Source organism: Hemitrygon akajei, chromosome 8 (assembly GCF_048418815.1).
Source record: "Hemitrygon akajei chromosome 8, sHemAka1.3, whole genome shotgun sequence".
Classification (NCBI taxonomy): domain Eukaryota; kingdom Metazoa; phylum Chordata; class Chondrichthyes; order Myliobatiformes; family Dasyatidae; genus Hemitrygon; species Hemitrygon akajei.
Genome location: NC_133131.1, coordinates 124,216,348 through 124,234,600, shown reverse-complemented (window position 1 = coordinate 124,234,600; position 18,253 = coordinate 124,216,348). Strand labels below are relative to the sequence as shown.

The window sequence follows — 18,253 nt, the reverse complement described above, 5'->3', positions numbered from 1 at the left end:
CAACACAATCATGACAAGTATTGAACTGTGAAGCACAAGTACTGAAAATCTTCAAGCAAAAAGAGAGCAGGATTTTCAACTTACGGGACAGCTGAAAGTTTAAGGGCTGGGATGCAAACATTGTCTTCTCCGCAGTCCAGAAGAATATACGCCTGTGTGATAAAAGAATATCTGCAATGATAAAGTCTAGCATTTAGTGTTGTTCATTATAGAAACTACAGGGATGAATTTAAAGCTGCATATAGGTCTAGAAACAACACTCATATTAATCTTTAACTCAGCTTAGGAGTCAGACTCAATGTTTTAAGAATTAGGCTCTCTGATCATTGTCATTGAATAGAATAAAGAAAATTGTACATACATTTGCTCTTTAGCTGAATGCCAAAAATGAGAACAAATAGAATTTATGTAATTTCCCAGCCTGTCCACACTGCAATGCATTTAATTTTACATTCAGTGAATTGCCTTTCCAGACATAACCTCACTACATTCCCAAAATAATCTTTTACAAATAAGACTACAAGACTATAAGACATAGGGACAGAAGTATCTACAGTCAATGATGTCTACGACTGATTGGCTGAGTTAACACAGGAGTTTCCCTTTCTGTAATGATACGTTGCTTTTTGAAACTGCCTGAGGATACTGACTAATACGTGATGATACAGGAACTTCAAGCATGAATGAATTCTTCTCTCTCCAGAGCTACATCTTCACAAATCAGATAGATCTCAGCTACCTAACTGAGAAATGGAAGTAAGTTGGAAACAACTGGTGTTGAACTCTCTGTGTAGTGAAGCCCAAGAAACAAAAGTAAGCCACTGAAGTGCGAATTCCACAATTCCACTATATCTCACTCACACTCCCACTTAGCAGAGGAACACTGGGAAAGATGCTTCCTAAAAGGCACACTTCCACATATCTGTACCTTGCTCCAGATTCCACCTTTTGAACAACAATTCTGGGAGGCCACATATCCAAAAACAGCATATTTGCCAGAGTTATAAAACCCTTCATGGGGAACAATATAAACACAAGTCAAATTTGGCCACAACAAAATGTGTCCACATACTTTGGCAGAAAGTTCCATTTTCCACAACAAACAAGAAGATAATTCATCTGCAGGATCCATGCCAGCTTAGTTGACATATGGCTTGTGGTTAAAATTGGGAAAATACAAGAGGGACTTCTAGGGTTTACATTATGGTGACTGGCTTATTGGAATGACTACCTCCAATGTCTCATGCCTCCCATAAACGACAGCTCAATCAGCAAGAAGTGGAGCTGTGCAAGGGAACGTAACCTTTTAGTTTCATTGTGTTGCAGGATTCGTGACTGCAAATCCCTCAGTTCACCTTCCCAGAAAGTGAATTATTCTGCAAACTATAAATCTTTCTCTCCTTCAGATTTTTTTCCAATCCTACGTGCAAATTTCAAATTGAAAAATATAATTGAATTAATATACTGTAGTTTCAATGAAATATACAGTACTTCAAACAATTTACCTCCATTTTTAAATTAGTTTCATAATGGAATTATTTATAAATCAAACCCTTTTCTCACAAATGAACTCATCGCTGCATTTCAATTATCTCAATTCTAACATCAAGTAAATATGGAACACTGAAACAGCAGATTATTTACAAAGGCTTAGTTGGATTAACAATTGATAAAGAATATTATCCCCTAATTCTTTTCCTTTCAACACAAATGGTCTTTTTATTCACTTTTGACTGCATCTTTTCACACTGCACTTCTTAATAAAAGATATTTCATTTTGCTAATAGCAAAAAAAGTGTAGAATTATTTATCTGTCCCCTGAATGTACAGTAAAACTGAAATGAAGGGCACGTATTGAAGGGTTTCTCCTCAATAAAGAAACTCATATTGTATGTGAGGTTGTAAATCTGGAAGGTATGTAATAGAAATCTTTTAAATGTTCTGGCAGGTTTTAAACAATACTCGGATGTAATTATAGAAAATAAATTTATTCAATAGTAAGGAACCAAGCTCATGCTCGATGTCGATGTATATATTTCAGATGTTAATAAATCATATAAAATGTAACTGTGTGAAATTTGTTTGTGAATTTTAAGTAGAACATCAGCAAAGACTAATGGACTGAGAGTTAGCAATAAACTAAGGTAATAACTTATGTCTTTATGCAATTTCAGAAACTAATTTATTTCCCCAGAGCTTTTCCTCTGTGCTTTTGTGTACAAAAGTTATGCCATAACAGCAGAAATGCAATACCATTTTTAAAAATTTATTCACAGGATGTAGCTTCTTTGACAAGGTCAGGATTTATTGATTATTACTAACTGGGCCTGAACAGTTACTCCAGAGTGGCCACGTTACTGGTAGCAGTCTATGCAATAAAACTATTTCCACAGTGCTGTTAAGTAGGTTTCAGGCTTCTCAGGGAAACCTACTCATTTGCAGGGTAACAAAATTTGTGACTTGATAAAAGCCAAAAGATGGTGGTTATACGGACAAGTCAAGTGTTGATTTGTTTCACTGTTCTGTTTCACTAAGACCATCAACTGGAAACCTTTCTCTCTCCACCTGTGAACCTTCGGTATTTCTGTTTTATATTATTCTATTTCCTTTTAAACCTGCATTCCCTAGTCCTTGATCTCTCTATCAAAGCGAACAGCCTGCACCATCTTGCTGTCCATACATCTTATTACAGAATAATTTAATGTCATCAATTAACCTTCCAAGCAGTACATCAGTGGGACACAGGAGGGAAATACAGCAGCTGGGGAAAGCCTCGGAGATACAGGGAGAACGTGCAAACTCTTCACAGACAGCACCATTGATCTGAATCAAACCTGGTACTCTAGAGCTATGAAACAACTGGCCTATGAGCAGTGCTGCTGTACCCCTTATTACACTTCCATCAGATCTTCCCCCTCCCCACCCACCCGCCATCTCAGTCTCTTTAAAGTATCCATGGAACTATATAGTTCCTTATTCAGGAGCTATTCTCACAAATCTTTTCTGAACCCTCTCCAATGTCCAGTCATCTTTCTAATACTGAAGTGACCAAAATTGTATGTAATACTCCAGCTGAGATTGCTTCAATATCTTAATAAAGTTTAGGTTACCCTCCTTTTGGACCCTGTTCCTCTCTTGTCAAACCCAGAACCATGTATTCCTGAATACCACTTTCTCAATCTGCCTTCTCGCTTTCCATTTCTCCTGCACCCTCTGTACCTAAAACCATTTTAGAGCGGTACTTATAAGACCATAATGCACCTTTCATTCTACACTTCTTCTCCCAATTTTTCCTACCAAATGCATCACCTCACATTTTTCTGCACTAGACTTCATCTGCCAGGTTTCCACCAGCCTCCTTGAAATATGCTCTCCTCTTCTGAGTCAAGTTTGTGTCATCTTCAAAGTTAGAAATTGTGGCTCTTACTGCCAAGTCTAGATCTTCAGTACAGATCAAACAAAAGTGCCAACATTGATCCCTGGGGAATGGTACTATTCACCCACTTCCAGACTGATAAAAAAAAATTCACTGCCCTGTTGTCTGTTAATTAACCAACTTTATATTCATGTTATTAATGTCAGTCAGTAGGGTTAGTTCTCATTCCTCTAAACTCCAGTAGGTGTAGGCTGATCTTATTGAATCTTTCCTCAAAGGGCAACATTCTAACTTTATGCATGAACCTGGGTTTTAATGACTTCAGACATTAAGAACAAAACTATACTCATTTCTAAAGAAGAAATCTCACTAAACCCTTGTACAATCTCATGGTGGCAGAACCAATTTATACTCCTGAGTAGCAGGAGCTCTAGTGGCCAAAAAAAAGGTTCAAGAGGCAAAATCAAAACAGTGATTTAGAATGCAAAAAAATAGCAAAGAGGCTCAAAACGTATAAAGGCATATAAAACAATGGGAAAGACAGACCAGGAATGGTTTACAAGGCCCTTCAAGTCTGCTCTGTCATTTATTATGACCATAGGTGATCTATCTCAACATCATGTACGATCCACATGATTTCATTCTCTTCATACCATGGCCCATCTTCTAAGTACCATAATTCTGCTCTCTTAATGACTTTAGCATCTAGAAATTTATCAATGTTCTTCTTAAATTTATTTAGCAATTGTGTCTTTGCAAATTCTGAGGTAATAAATTCCACAGATTCACCAACTGAGTGAAGTAATTGCTCCTCATTGTCTTGGTCTATATCATAAAATTGTTCCCCTCACTCTCGATCGTCCAACCTGGGGAAACATCCTCCTCACTTCTAGTCTCTGTACCATGTCAGAAATTTGTAAGTTTCAGTGAGATTCCTCTCATTCTTCTTTGTTCTAGTGAAAACAAACCTAGTCGGCTCAGTCCTTCCTAATATAGCAGTCCTGACATTCTGGGAATCAATCTTGTGGACCTTTGCTGCTGTCTTTGGCAAGAGGGACAAAGCAGAGTAAAAACTTTTTAAAAGGGACTATGAAAAGACCAAAGAATATGAAAATGCAACAACATTTAGAAATCTAGAAAAAAAGTGACCAGAAACGATACAAACTGATACAGTGATAAATGAAACTGATGGACATAGTAATTGATTATTTGTGACAATTCCAGTAGAGGAACCCAACAGAATCCAGAAAATACCCACCCAGAAAACTAGTACTGAATGAGAGGCAGAGCAAAACGACACTGACAGAAAGAATGAGAAGTGACAAATCCTCAGAACAAAAGACAATCAAACATTGGTGAGAGCTGAAGTAGTTGAGAATATCGATAATATTCCAAGTAAAGGTTTTCTTGATTGAGAATAGTCATACTAGTCAGGAAAATTATGCATGTTACTGCTGTGTAAGAAAGTTACAAGACAGAAACCAGGCAGAAACAAGGATATTTAGTTTTAGGGGGTTTCCAAAACCACAGAGGTGCTCAAAAGAAAAATCTCTAGATAAAACAATTGCTAGTAGTATCAAAAATCGTTGAGGATTAAGGCAGATTTTGAATATTTAAGAGCCTCTTCCATATGCTGGATTACACTGATACAAATATAGAAGCACCTCTCAGAAACAATGATAAAAAGACAAAAACAGAAAACAACAGAAGTATCATTTTTATTTTAGATTTTCAGCAATTGGAAGCTTCACTTTGATCTATTTATTATGCTATTATTTCAAGATCTGCTGAGGATAATTTTTAATTATTGGGGTGGCACGGTAGCGTAGTGATTAGTGGGACGTTATTGCAGCTCACGGGCGTCGGAGTTTGGAGTTCAATTCCAACGTCCTCTGTAAAGAAGCCTGTACATACATTCCTTCCGTGCGTGCATGGGCTTCCTTCCACGGTCCAAGGATATATCAATTAGTAATTGTAAGGTGTGCTGTGATTAGGCTAGGGTTAAATTGGCAGGCTGCTGGGCATGGGTGCAGCTCAGTGGGGCCTGTTCCATGCTACGAGACGTGATTGATAAGTTCATGGCCTAAGGCAGAAGGAGTCAATTTTAGAAAACCTAGCACATTTATTTTTCAACATAGTCCCCTCCTACATTACCCACTTAGTCCAGCAGTCGTGGAACATATGGATCTTGGACCTCCAGAAAGTGTCCAATAAATGTGCTAGGTTTTCTAAAATTGACTTCTTCTACTTTAGGCCACGAACTTATCATTCACCCCTTGTACATCTCAAAATAAAATAAATAACTGCAAGTAAGACAATGATGGAAGGCCAGTCCATCATGGGCATGACCAGCACCGACACATTCAACAGGAAGAGCTGCTCAACAAGATGACATCTATCATCAAGGACCCCTGTCATCCACAACTTGCCCTTATCTCACCTCTCCCATCAGGCAAGCCTGAAGTCAGTCCCACACCACCAGGTTCAGGGACTGCTGCTTTCTGAAAACTATAAGGATCTTATGCCCTACATACTCCAACACCCTTGCTCAGCAATGGAATACGACAGAGTACCTCCTGTACAAGTGTGGACATTTCCCTGAGTATGTCTTTATGTTGTGCACTAAGGTCTTGGTTTTGCTTAGCCTTCTTTCTCTCTCTTCACAGTCTTGTATAATTTATGTATAATTTTTATTCTGTGTGTTGTCTTTATCTATATACCCATGATGCTGCTATAAGCATGTTTTTCATCATGCCTAGACCTCACAGTGTTTGTTCAATGACAATGAACTCAACTTAACCTAACTTGACCTTGTTTCATTTCCATTGAAATCCCAACGTTCCATCCCATTAAGTTTCCAAAGAGATGATTTATTTCTCATGATGAATGAGTACTCAGTGAAAAATTGTCTGTGAACTGCCTTCTGTTTACCATGGTAAATGTAGTAAACAGCAATCATGGAAATAAATGAAAACCATCTTCCTACATTGCATGATGTCAGGGATTCCACCAGTATAAACAAACACTGGTAGGTCCACATCTCAACTTGATGTGGCTAACCAATAGATGTACTGCTCCATCCCACCTGTCTCTTCCATCCTGATAATCCCCAGGAATTCTTTGTGATAAAGAGAAAAATGGGTGCTGGCTCACATACAAGTTTAGTTTTAAATGCCACTCCTTTCATACTTATTTGAAATCTTTTTTGACCTGTACCACAAAGAATGAGATTCCGGACAAGTCTCCTTGCAAACATTTAGCAGTGACAAAGATAGAAGGGGCTATTTCTTCATCACATTTCAATCAAACACTTTTGTTGAAACTGCTCGGAGCGTGCGCGCGCGCACACACACACACACACACACACACACACACACACACACACACACACACACACACACACACACACACACACACACACACACACACATACACACACACACACACACACACACACTTACAATGGTTTGATTAGTTGGAATAAGCATATTTGAACAAGTGTGTCTAATTTACAGTACGATGCTTCAACATACACATCATTACTTTATGTTTATTAGTGGGGTTGGTGTACCGACAAGGCCCATCACCAGCTGTGCAGGAGAGGACAGTGTTGGGCTACCAGATTAAGCTGCTGCAATCCTCATGACAATTATCAAGCAACATGTTGCCAGATGAAGATACAAGCGGTGATTGATAAGTCCGTGGCCTAAGGTAGGAGTCAATTTTAGAAAACCTAGCACATTTATTTTTCAACATAGTCCCCTCCTATATTTACACACTTAGTCCAGTGGTCGCGGAGCATACAGATCTTGGACCTCCAGAAAGTGTCCACAGCCGGGGGGGGGCGGGTGGTGCAGGGTGATTGATTAGTTCGTGGCCTGAGGTAGAAGGGGATGAGTTATTAACTTCAAACTTTCTGCATAATCACTCAGAGTTGAACTGCGTGTGCATGTAATGAGAGCTGTATAACTAATCTCCTTCTACCTTAGGCCACGAACTTATCAACCACCCCTCGTCTATTCACAGAGTCAATCACAGCTCACCACATCAATACTGACTGTTTTGCCCATCTACATTAATCCCATTTGTCCACATTAGGCCTGGTTCCTTCTAAACATTGACAAACTAAATGTATATTTAAATACCTCTCTTACATGATAATTGTATCTGATTCCACCACGTCCTCCAGCAGCATATTTCAGTTATCAATTATTCTTTGGATAAAAAACTTCCCCCTCTAATCCCTTTTGGAACTCCAACCTCCCACCTTAACTTATACCCTCTAGTGTTTGATAACCATACCATGGAAAAAGATCTTGACTCATCTCACATAAAGGTGTACACATCAGGGTGCTCTTTATTGACTATCGCTTGCATTCAATATTATCATCCCCTCAAAACTAATCAATAAGCTTCAAGACCTTAATACCTCCTTATGCAATTGGTTCCTCTATTTCCTCACCTGCAGACGGCACTCAGCTTGGATTGGCAACAACATCTCCTCCACCAGCTCCATTAGTGCAGGTGCACCACAAGGGTGGTGTGCTTAGCCCTCTTCTCTACTCTCTTTACACTTATAGGCTAAATGCAGCTTCAATTACATATTCAAGTTTGCTGATGACACACACCACAGTTGTTGGCTGAATCTAAGGTGGTGACGAATCAGCATATAGGAGGGAGATTGAAAATCTGGCTGAGTGGTGCCACAACAACAATCTCTTACTCAGTGCCAGCAAGCCTAAGAAGCTGATCATTGACATCAGGAGGAAGAAACCAGAAGTCCATGAGTCAGTCCTCTTCAGAGGATTAGAGGTGGAGAGGGCCAACAACATTAAGTTCCTCAGTGTTATTATTTTTGAAGACCTGCCCCGGGCCCAGCACCTAAGTGCAATTATGAAGAAAGCATGGTAGCACCTCTGCTTCCTTAGGAGTTTGCAAAGATTCGGAATCACATCTAAAATTTTGAGGAACTTTTATGAATACCTAGTGGATAATAAATTGACTGTCTATATCACAGCCTGGAATGGAAACACCAATACCCTTGAACAGAAAATCATACAAAAAGTAGTGGAGATAGCCCAGTCCATCACGGGTGAAGCTGTCCCACCATTGAGACCATCTGCACGAATTGTTGTGGCAGGAAAACAGCATCCAGTATCAGGGACCTTGTATCCAGAGAGCCAATCCTGTCCAGACCCTCACCACCCATGTCATGCTCTCTTCTCACTGCTGCCATCAGGAAGGTAGTACAGGAGTCTCAGGACTCACACCACCAGGTTCAGGAATAGTTATTACTCCTCAGCCATCAGGCTCCTGAACCAAAGGGATTAACTTCACTAGTCTCACCACTGAAATGTTCCCACAAACTATGGACTCACTTTCAAGAACTCATCTTAACTTTGTTGTCTTTTGCACACTGCTTGAACACCCAAGTTGGTGTGGTCTTTCATCGATACTCTTATGCTTATTATTCTATTAGGATTTATTGAGTATGCCGGCAAGAAAGCAAATCTCAGAGTTATACATGGTGACATATATGAACTTTAAAAATAAATTTACTTTGAACTTCTGATAATTTTATACACTTCTATCAGGACACACTTCCACCTACTTGTGCTCTAAATAAGACAAGCTCAGTGACCAAATCCCTCCTATAAGTAAAGTCCTCCATTTCTGGCAAAACCCTGGTGAATCTCCACTGCGCACCTTCCCTATAGTGTAGCAGCCAGAACTGCGCACAATATTCTTGCTAGCCCAACCAGTGCTTCATAAAATTGTAACATCCCAACTCTTATATCCTATGCCTTGACTGATGAAGGCAAGCGAGACATAAGCCTTCACAAACAAGAGAAAATCTGCAGATGGTGGAATTCCGAGCAACTTACACACAATGCTGGAGGAACTCAGCAAGCCAAGCTGCATCTAGGAAAAGAGTACAGTCAACATTTCGGGCCGAGAGCCTTCTGCAGGACGCATGGTGTCTTCACCAGCTTATGTTGCCACTTCTGGTGAACAATGGACATGAATCCCAATACCCCTCAGTTCACTAATGTTCTTTAGTACCCTGCCATTTCCTGTATAGGTCCTGCTCCAACTTGATCTTTCAAAATGCATCACCTCACACTTGTCAGGATTAAATTTCATCTGCTAACTATCCACCCAGATTTTCATCCAATCTATATTCTGCTACACACTTAAGTAACCTTCTTCACTATCCACACCACCAATTCTCACAACACATGAAAACTTACTAACTATACCACTTACCCTAATACATCCAAGTCATTGGCATATACTCTATCACAAACAGCAAAGATCCCAGCATCAGTCTCTGAGGTACATCGCCACTCACAGACTTTCAATCAGAAAAGCATGCTTCCACAAACATCCACTGCCTCTTATCACCAAGTCAATGTTGGACTCGATTAGACAATTTGCCTTAGATCCCATGTATTTTAAGCTTCTCGACCAGCCTCCCATGCAGAGATGTGATATGATGCTCAGCATATTGCAGAAACCAGCGTCCCCTGCATGGAGTTTGCCGACACTTCTCACTGCCTCAGTAAAGCAGTCGGCATAATCAAGGACCCGAAGCACACTGAACATTCTCTCTCCTGGGTAGAAGATGCTAAAGCCTGGAAGCATGTGTCACAGGCTGAAGGGGAGCTTTTATCCTGCTGCTAATATGATGAAATGGACTCGGCCTCCCAATCTACCTCACTATGACCTTGCACCTTATTGTCTACCTGCACGGCAACTCTGATGCTACATTCTTCATCCTTTCACTGTTTTACCTGATACTATCTCAATATACTGTTGTGATGAAATGATCTATATGCACGGTATTCAATATATGTTTCTCACAGTACTTTGGTACATATGACTATTATAAACCGATTTACCAATTTTCCCCACAGAGTTTGTATTTGGTTCAACACAGTGTGATGCTGCCAGTCCAGGCCAGACTAGAGGAGCAGCTGAGAGAATGAGAGATTCTCGATTCGAGTTGGACAGAGGACTGCACGCTTAGATTATCATGGGCAATCATCTGCATGGCACCCGCTGGCAAGAAACGAAGCAAGGGTCATTAAGAACTTCTTGGCATCAAACCAGTGTAACCCCAGACATAGCTCTCAATTAAACAAAGCATTCAGCAAACCAAGGTTGCCTATGGTTAAATGAAATGGAACCTCTACAATGGTGTTTTCCTCTAGATCTCTATGAGCTCACGTGTGTTGAGTTGTTTATTTAGCTGATAGAAATATAAAATAATAGGGCCAAAGCAGGTCAAAGCAGGAATTGGCCCACCATTCAGCATGATCATGAAACTTTCCAGACATCAGGAACACCCAATCTTAAACACTGTTGATCCTGGGCTTATTAGTCTATTATTATTAGCTTATTATTCCTTGTTCTTTTTTTCTTCTTGTTCATTTTCTCAATCAACAGTGGAGTTACATTTGCCTCCGTCCAATTATTGGGAACTGCTCCAGAGTCAAAAAGGATTTTGGAAGATGACCAACAGTGCATCCAATATTTCCAATTTTTCCAGGGCCATTTCCATTTTTTAGGAAGCTGGCTGTCAGCTCCTAGCTCTTTACAATATTTACAACCGTTTGTTCCAAACAGATCTGGAAAGTTACTTGCACTTATGAAGACAAAACCAGTATACATTTAATTGCTCTGCCATTGCTTTGTTCACATCATAACTTTCCCCATTTCTCATTGTCGAGGTCCTCACCAACCTTATCTATGAAAGTAATTTCTGAATTCTGACTATGACCCAAGATCTGAATTACTTAGCATATCTTCTGGCAGAAAATTACACACTAAAACTGTTATAAAGATATGTGCAAAGAGTCTTTGCCAGAAAACAGTGGTGAATTTGTCACAAACAATGCAGAAATCAATGTTGAGAAACAGAACTAAGTGCACTGATGAAGTGGTGCCAAATCACCACTAAAACCACAGAATACCAGTGCAGAAGAGAAGCACTCACAAGGGACTTCAGTGGCTTTAAATAAATTCCTAAAGGAATTTAAAATATTTTAAAAGTAGGCATTCAACCAAAACACAGCATCGAACAAACAATTTCTGAAGTGAAAATGATGAAGAGTCAATAGAGTCAACAGAGCTTGTTGAAAGGTGCCATGTGGATCTGGGCTTTGGCATTCCCTGCAATCCTGAGGTTCTGCATTAACTCGGAATGTCTGGGGCCTTGACAAACTGTTTTAAGAAATATGTTTTAGAAAAATATTTTTTTTAATGATGAATTTTTAAGTTTTAGTGGAGAAATTTAATGACAAATTATTCACTTAACTGTTTAATGCAAGATCTTATATCATCCTTCTGAGGCCTTTTATTTGATAAAAGCAAGAGGTTCTCAACAACTTGGATCTGTCCTTAAAATCAAAATGCTGTAAATGCTTAATGGGCCAGCAAGCATATGTGGAGACAGTAATTTGTGGACAACTGCAACACTGCAATTGGTGGCATGATTGTACATGTGTTTCATTATAAAAAGCAGAGGAACACCAGAGATCTAGAAGGTAAGAGCAAGAGAATAGTACTGTATTGGTTGGATTTTATGAAGCATCTTGTGTTTAGTCTTGACATTCCACTTTAAAGATGATATGCCGGTATTGGAAAAGGTTTCGGACTGAATAACCAGGACAACCATGACAGAAGAATTTATCTATTAGAGGCAGGATGATTTCATATTGCATTCCCAAAGATAAACAAAATACCAAGCATTAGACTGACTGGCGTGACTGAAACAGTAAAGACACTGACAAGGTCGTCAGGGGATGGTGTGACCGAGTTTGAAACTGTGGAACATGCTGCTTCAAATCAACAGCAATTCTGAAAATACAGTCAATGTAAAGATATGACAAGAAACATGGATAACTGGGAAGACTGGGTAATACTGTAGTTACTGAAAAAAATCATAATACAGAAATCTCTGGAAAAATCCAGCTAGGAAGGAAGAATTTGGAAAGGTACTATTCAGTGCTATCCAACATTTCTTCTCTCACTATATCCTATCATTCTATTCATTCACTCGGTTCCACCTGACTAATCTCTCTTCCCCTTTATCTGCTTCACCTATCAGATTCTATCTCAACTCTCTCAGCCTCCCCTCGTCCCCCATTCCAATCTAACTCCATCCGCCCTTCACCACCCACTCATCTGGTTCTACTTAATACCTACCAAACTGTCACATCCATCCCGCTCATTTATATACAGGTTTCCTCCCCTCTACACTCTCAGTCCTGTTGCATGGTTTTTGCCCTCTTGATTTCTCTCCTAGGCCTGATCTTAAATTTTTAAGATTTGTTGATGGATTAATTTGTACCCAACTGTCTAAACTCTTTGTACATGTACCTTAATGTATTTCTGCATATGACAATAAAGTTGACTGGGATTGCAGAATCGGGGGATGTCAAATGCACACGCTGTCCTGTACTCATTTGCTAACTCAGTGAATGAATACAAGGTGTAACTGACAGTGAACGTGGAAGATCTCTGACTGTACAATGCTATGCTCCAACAGAAACAATTTAGATCAGGGTTCCTCAACCTGGGTTCCGAGAGATAGGTCACTAGGGGTTCCGCGAGAGATTGTGATTGAAAATAAACATTGTTTTTTGAACTTCGTGCAATGCGTGATGCTAGCGCTTGTAGTGAATGAGCAGCCCCAGCAGCAATCTCATTAGAGGTCTCTCAGCTCAGTACGGCAGTACACAGAAGGACTGTGTTTATTTGGCTGAATCTATTCTCAGTTTTTGATGTGAGATAAGGGATGCCATTGATAATTGGTGAGCGCTGTATTGCATGGAGGGGAGGACAGTAGGCTGATTAGGTGCAGGAACTGAGTTTTCCTAGCATTGAATGGACTCACCCAATTTAGGCTGTGACGTCAGCCTCTCCCTCCCGAATTCCCTCCCCCAACTTCCCCTTACACGCTGCCGCCTGACTTATGGGAGTGAACAAACTCTACCAGTGTAGTAGAAAATTGGATGTAAATTTTCATTCCAAAGAAGGAATTTTTACATACCACAATTCAGCTGCTAGTCTGTCGCTTTGCTGATGCAGTGAATGTAAAAAGGTGGATTGTGTAGGTTAGAAGTGAGTTGTATTGTGAAGTTTTTGTGGGTCTTTTTGCAGTTTTCTTGTTTAGTTATTTATTATGCCATTCTTCTTATACGGCCTGTCTTTACAATGAAAGCTGCTTACCAATGGGTTTTACATAGACTGGTGGTCAAAGTTGTCAGATTCCATTGTGCCTAGTCTCTGGCAAAAACTTACAAATATGGCAACAGCTCCAGCAAAATTGAAAAGACACTTAACTACAAATCACAGCCATATGACATGGAAAAGTGCTGATTATTCTAAACAGCTATTGGAATCTCAAAACAAACAGAGTGTAGCTTTTGTTAATAAAGCCACAGTCAGTAAAAAGCAAGTTATTCAGCAGCAGAACTTATTACCCAGAAAAGGGGAAGTCACACAGTTGGTGAGAACCTAATGATGCCAGCACGTAAAATTATAGTGGGTAAACTGCTGAGACAAGACACAGTATGACAAATTGATAAGGTTTCATTCTCTAACAGGATGATAAGTCGAAGTATTGATGCTCAAGAAGTTTTGTGTGATAACAGCAGCTCCTCTATCCAGATTGATGTGTCAACAGATTTCACCAATAAATGTCATGTTGTAGCATTTGTAAGATTTGAAAATGATGGTTAAATTCTAAAGAAGTTTTTCTGCTGCAAAGAGCTGCCCGAAACAAGCAAAGGCCAAGCTATGTTTAACGTTTGGTCTTTGTGTCTGGAAACAAAAGGCCTGTCGTGGAGGAACTGTGTTGGCATTTCTCTTGTTAAAAAAAATGAAGTCCTCATGTTGTCACAACACACTGCTTCAACGTTGCAAATAAATTTTCATGTAAATAGATTTAATTAAAATCAAGTTACAACCGTTATTTAAATTAAATGTACCCAGCCTACTTTTAGAAAAATTTAATCCCATTTTGGCTTAAGACAGTTCTTTAACAGAAATTTATTATGTTTGCCTTATGAGCTTTCAAAATTTTATGAACGGATAAGAAAGAGATTAATTTCAAGAAAGGTAAGCTCAGAACATAGAAATCTACAGCACATTACAGCCCACAATGTTGTGCTGACCATTAACCTACTCTAGAAACTTCCTAAAATTTCCCTACCACGTAGCCCTCTATTTTTCTAAGCTCCATGGACTTACCTAAGAGTCTCTTAAAAGACCCTATTGTATCCACCTCTGCCACCATCATTGGCAGTGCATTCCAGGCACTGCCACCAGTCTTTGTGCAAAAAACCTACCCCTGACATACCCTCTGGGCCTACTTCCAAGCACCTTAAAACTATGCCTCCTCATATTAGCCATTTCAGCCTTGGGAAAAAGCCTCTGGTTATCCACATGATCAATGCCTCTCATAATCTTATACACCTGCATCAAGTGACCTCTTATCCTCTGTCACTCTAGGGAGAAAAGGCCAAGTTCACTCAACCTCTAAAAAGAGGAGGAGTCTCAGAACAGATCCCTGCAGAACACCTCTAGTTACTGACCTCCATGAAGAATACGAACCACCTACAACCACCCTTTGCCACCTGTAGGCAAGCAAATTCCGGATCCACAACGCAAGGTCTTCTTGGATCCCATGCCTCCTTTCTTTCTGTATGAGCCTTGCATGGGAAACCTTATCAAATCCTTTAGTGAAATCCATATACACTACATCCATTGCTCTACCTTCATCAATGTGTTTTGTTACATCCTCAAGGAATTCAGCTAGGCTTGTAAGGCACAAACTGCCCTTGACAAAGCCATGCTGACTATCCTTAATCAGATTATGTCTCTCCAAATGATCAGAAATCCTGCTTCTCAAGATCTTCGCCAACAACTTGCCCACCACTGAAGTAAGACTCACTAGTCTATAATTTCCTGGTTTATCTCTACTCCCTTTCTTGAACAAGGGAACAACATTGTTCCAATCTTCTGGTACTTCTCCCATCCCTATTGATGGTGCAAAGATCATCACCAGAGACTCAGCAATCTCCTCCCTCATTTCCCACAGTATCCTGGGGTATACCTCGTCCAGATCCGGTGACTTATCTAACTTAATGCCTGTCAAAAGCTCCAGCATATCCTCTTTCTTAACATCTATACACTCAAGCATTTCACTCTGCTATAAGTCATCCCCAGAATTGCTAAGGTCCTTTTCTCTGGCGAATACTGAAGCAAAGTGCTCATTAAGTACCTCTGCTAGCTCCTCTGATACATTTCACACCTGATTGGTCCTATTCTCACATGGCTCATCCCTTTGCTCTTCACATACTTGTAGAATGCCTCGGGGTTTTCCTTAATTCTGCTCACCAAGGCCTTCTCATGTTTCCTGCTAGCTCCCCTAATTTGATTCTTAATCTCCTTCCTGGCAACCTTGTAATTTTCTAGAGCTCTAACAGTACCTATTTTCTTGAACCTTTCATGTGCTTTTCCTTTCTTCTTAATTAGATTTTCGACATCTTTTGTACACTATGGTTCTTTTACCCTATGATCCGTTCCCTGCCTCAATGAAACACACCTATGCAGAACTCCATGCAAATGTTCCCTGAACATTTGTCACATTTCTGCCGTGTATTTCCCTGAGAACATCTGTTCACAATTTATGCTTCCAAGTTTCTGCCTGATAGCATCATACTTCCCCCAACCCCAATTAACTGCTTTCCCAAATTGTCTGCTCCCATCTCTCTTCAGTGCTATGGTAAAGGAGATAGAATTGTGATCACTATTTCCAAAATGCTCTCCCACTGAGAGACCTGACACCTGACCAGATTCATTTCCCAATACCAGATCAAGTACAACCTCTCCTTTAGTTGGCTTGTCTACGTATTGTGTCAGGAAACCTTCCTGAACATACCTAACAAACTCCACCCCATCCTAACCCCTTGCTCTAAGGAGATGCCAGTCAAAATGGAGGGTTATGGGCTGAGTGCGGGGACTAGGTGAGAGTAAACATCTGGCACGGACTAGAAGGGCCGATATGGCCTGTTTCCGTGCTATAATTGTTATATGGTTAAATGGTTATATGGTTAAAATTAGGAAAGTTAAAATCGCCCGTCACAACAACCCTGTTCCAGAATCTGCCTCCCTAGCTGCTCCTTGATTTTTTTTTACTATTGAAGGTCTAAAAATACAGTAGAGTTATTGCCCTTCTCCTGTTTATGACTTCCATCCACAATGACTCCACAGACAATCCCTCCATGTCTTCCTCATTTTCTGTAGCCAGGATACTGTCCCTGATTAGCAATGCCATGCACCCACCTCTTTTACCTCCATCCCTGTCCTTTTAGAAACATCTAAAGCCCAGCACATTCAGCAGCCATTCTTGTCCTGAAACATCCAAGTCCCTGTAATGGCCACAACATCATAGTTCCACATATTGATCTACACACTAAGTTCATCCGCCTTGTTTATGATACTCCTTGCATTAAAATAGACACATCTCAAACCATCTGGCTGAGAGCATCCTGCACTCTCATCTGCCTATCCTTCTTCACAAACTCCTTACAAGCTGTCACTACTTGTGCGCCATCTCTGCCTCTTCACTTCGGTTCCCACCCCCCTGCAAATCGAGTTTAAACCCTCCCCAATAGCATTAGCAAACCTCCCTGCTAGAGTATCGGATCCCCTCCAGTTCAGATGCAACCTGTCCCACTCTTACAGGTCACCCCTTCCCCAGAAATGCTTCCAATGATCCAAGAACTTGAAAGCCTGCCCTCTGCACCATCTCCTCAGCCACTCGTTCGTCTGTGCTATCTTCCTGTTCTGACGGTCACTAGCTCTTGGCACTGGGAGTAATCTGGAGGTTACCAAGCACACTCAGCAGCCATTCCTGACCTGAGTCATCCAAGTCCCTGTAATGGCCACAACATCACAGTTCCACATATTGATCTACGCTCCTGCTCTTCAGCCATCTTCCCAACTCCTTAAACTTACTGTGCAGGACCTCTAACCCTCTTCTGCCTATGTCATCAGTACCAATATGTACCACAACCTCCGGCTGCTCACCCTCCTCTTCAAGAATATTTTGCAACTGCTCAGAGACATCCTGGACCCCAGCACCCAGGAGGCAGCACACTATCCTGGTGTCTCTTTTGCTGCCGTAGAATCTCCTATCTGTCCCCCTATCTATCAAGTGCCCTATGACTATTACTCCATCTGATTTCACCCTACCCTTCTGAGGCTCAGAGCTGACCGCAGTGCTATTGGTCTGGCTGCTGCTGCCTTGCCCAGACAGGTCACCCCACTCAGGAGTATCCAAATGGGTCTACCTGTTGCTGAGGGGAATGGACCCTGCACTGACTGCTTTCTCCCTTCACCTCTCTCGGTGTTCACCCATCTACTCCCGCAACTCTGCACTCTGGGTGTAGCCACCTGCTCAAAAGTCACATCTATCAATTGTACTGCCTCCCACATTATCCTTAATGTGCTCTTTCAGGGGCTAGAGTTGGCTGCACTTCCCACAGATGTAGTCATCGGGGAGACCATCAGGTTCCATGAATTCCCACATCCTACAGGAGGAGCATTCCACTGCCATATCTGCCATCCTGCCTGGAATGTACAATGGACAACCAAGACCAAATAACGAAAGCTTAACTACCTGTTTTTTTTTATAAGAAAGGTTGGCTAAAAAACCATTCTCTACTCTAAGGAGCATTGACAATTATTTTTGGATTATTATATCTAGAATTCACTGATCACGCTAATGCACTGTGAGCTGTAGATAGAATAACTTTTACGCTGGGTTTCCGAGACCTGAAAATTATTTCAAGGGTTCTTCCA

At 40.7% G+C, this 18,253-nt stretch overlaps 1 protein-coding gene across 1 annotated transcript in view; it reads right to left on the bottom strand.

Moving 5' to 3' along the window:
• Nucleotides 1-18,253, bottom strand: part of itga8 (integrin, alpha 8) — a 249,612-nt gene that overhangs the window by 95,388 nt on the left and 135,971 nt on the right. Inside the window, exon 19 of the mRNA XM_073054528.1 lies at nucleotides 85-152. Coding sequence (XP_072910629.1) covers nucleotides 85-152 — 68 coding nt within the window. The remainder of the gene's footprint in view (nucleotides 1-84; nucleotides 153-18,253) is intronic.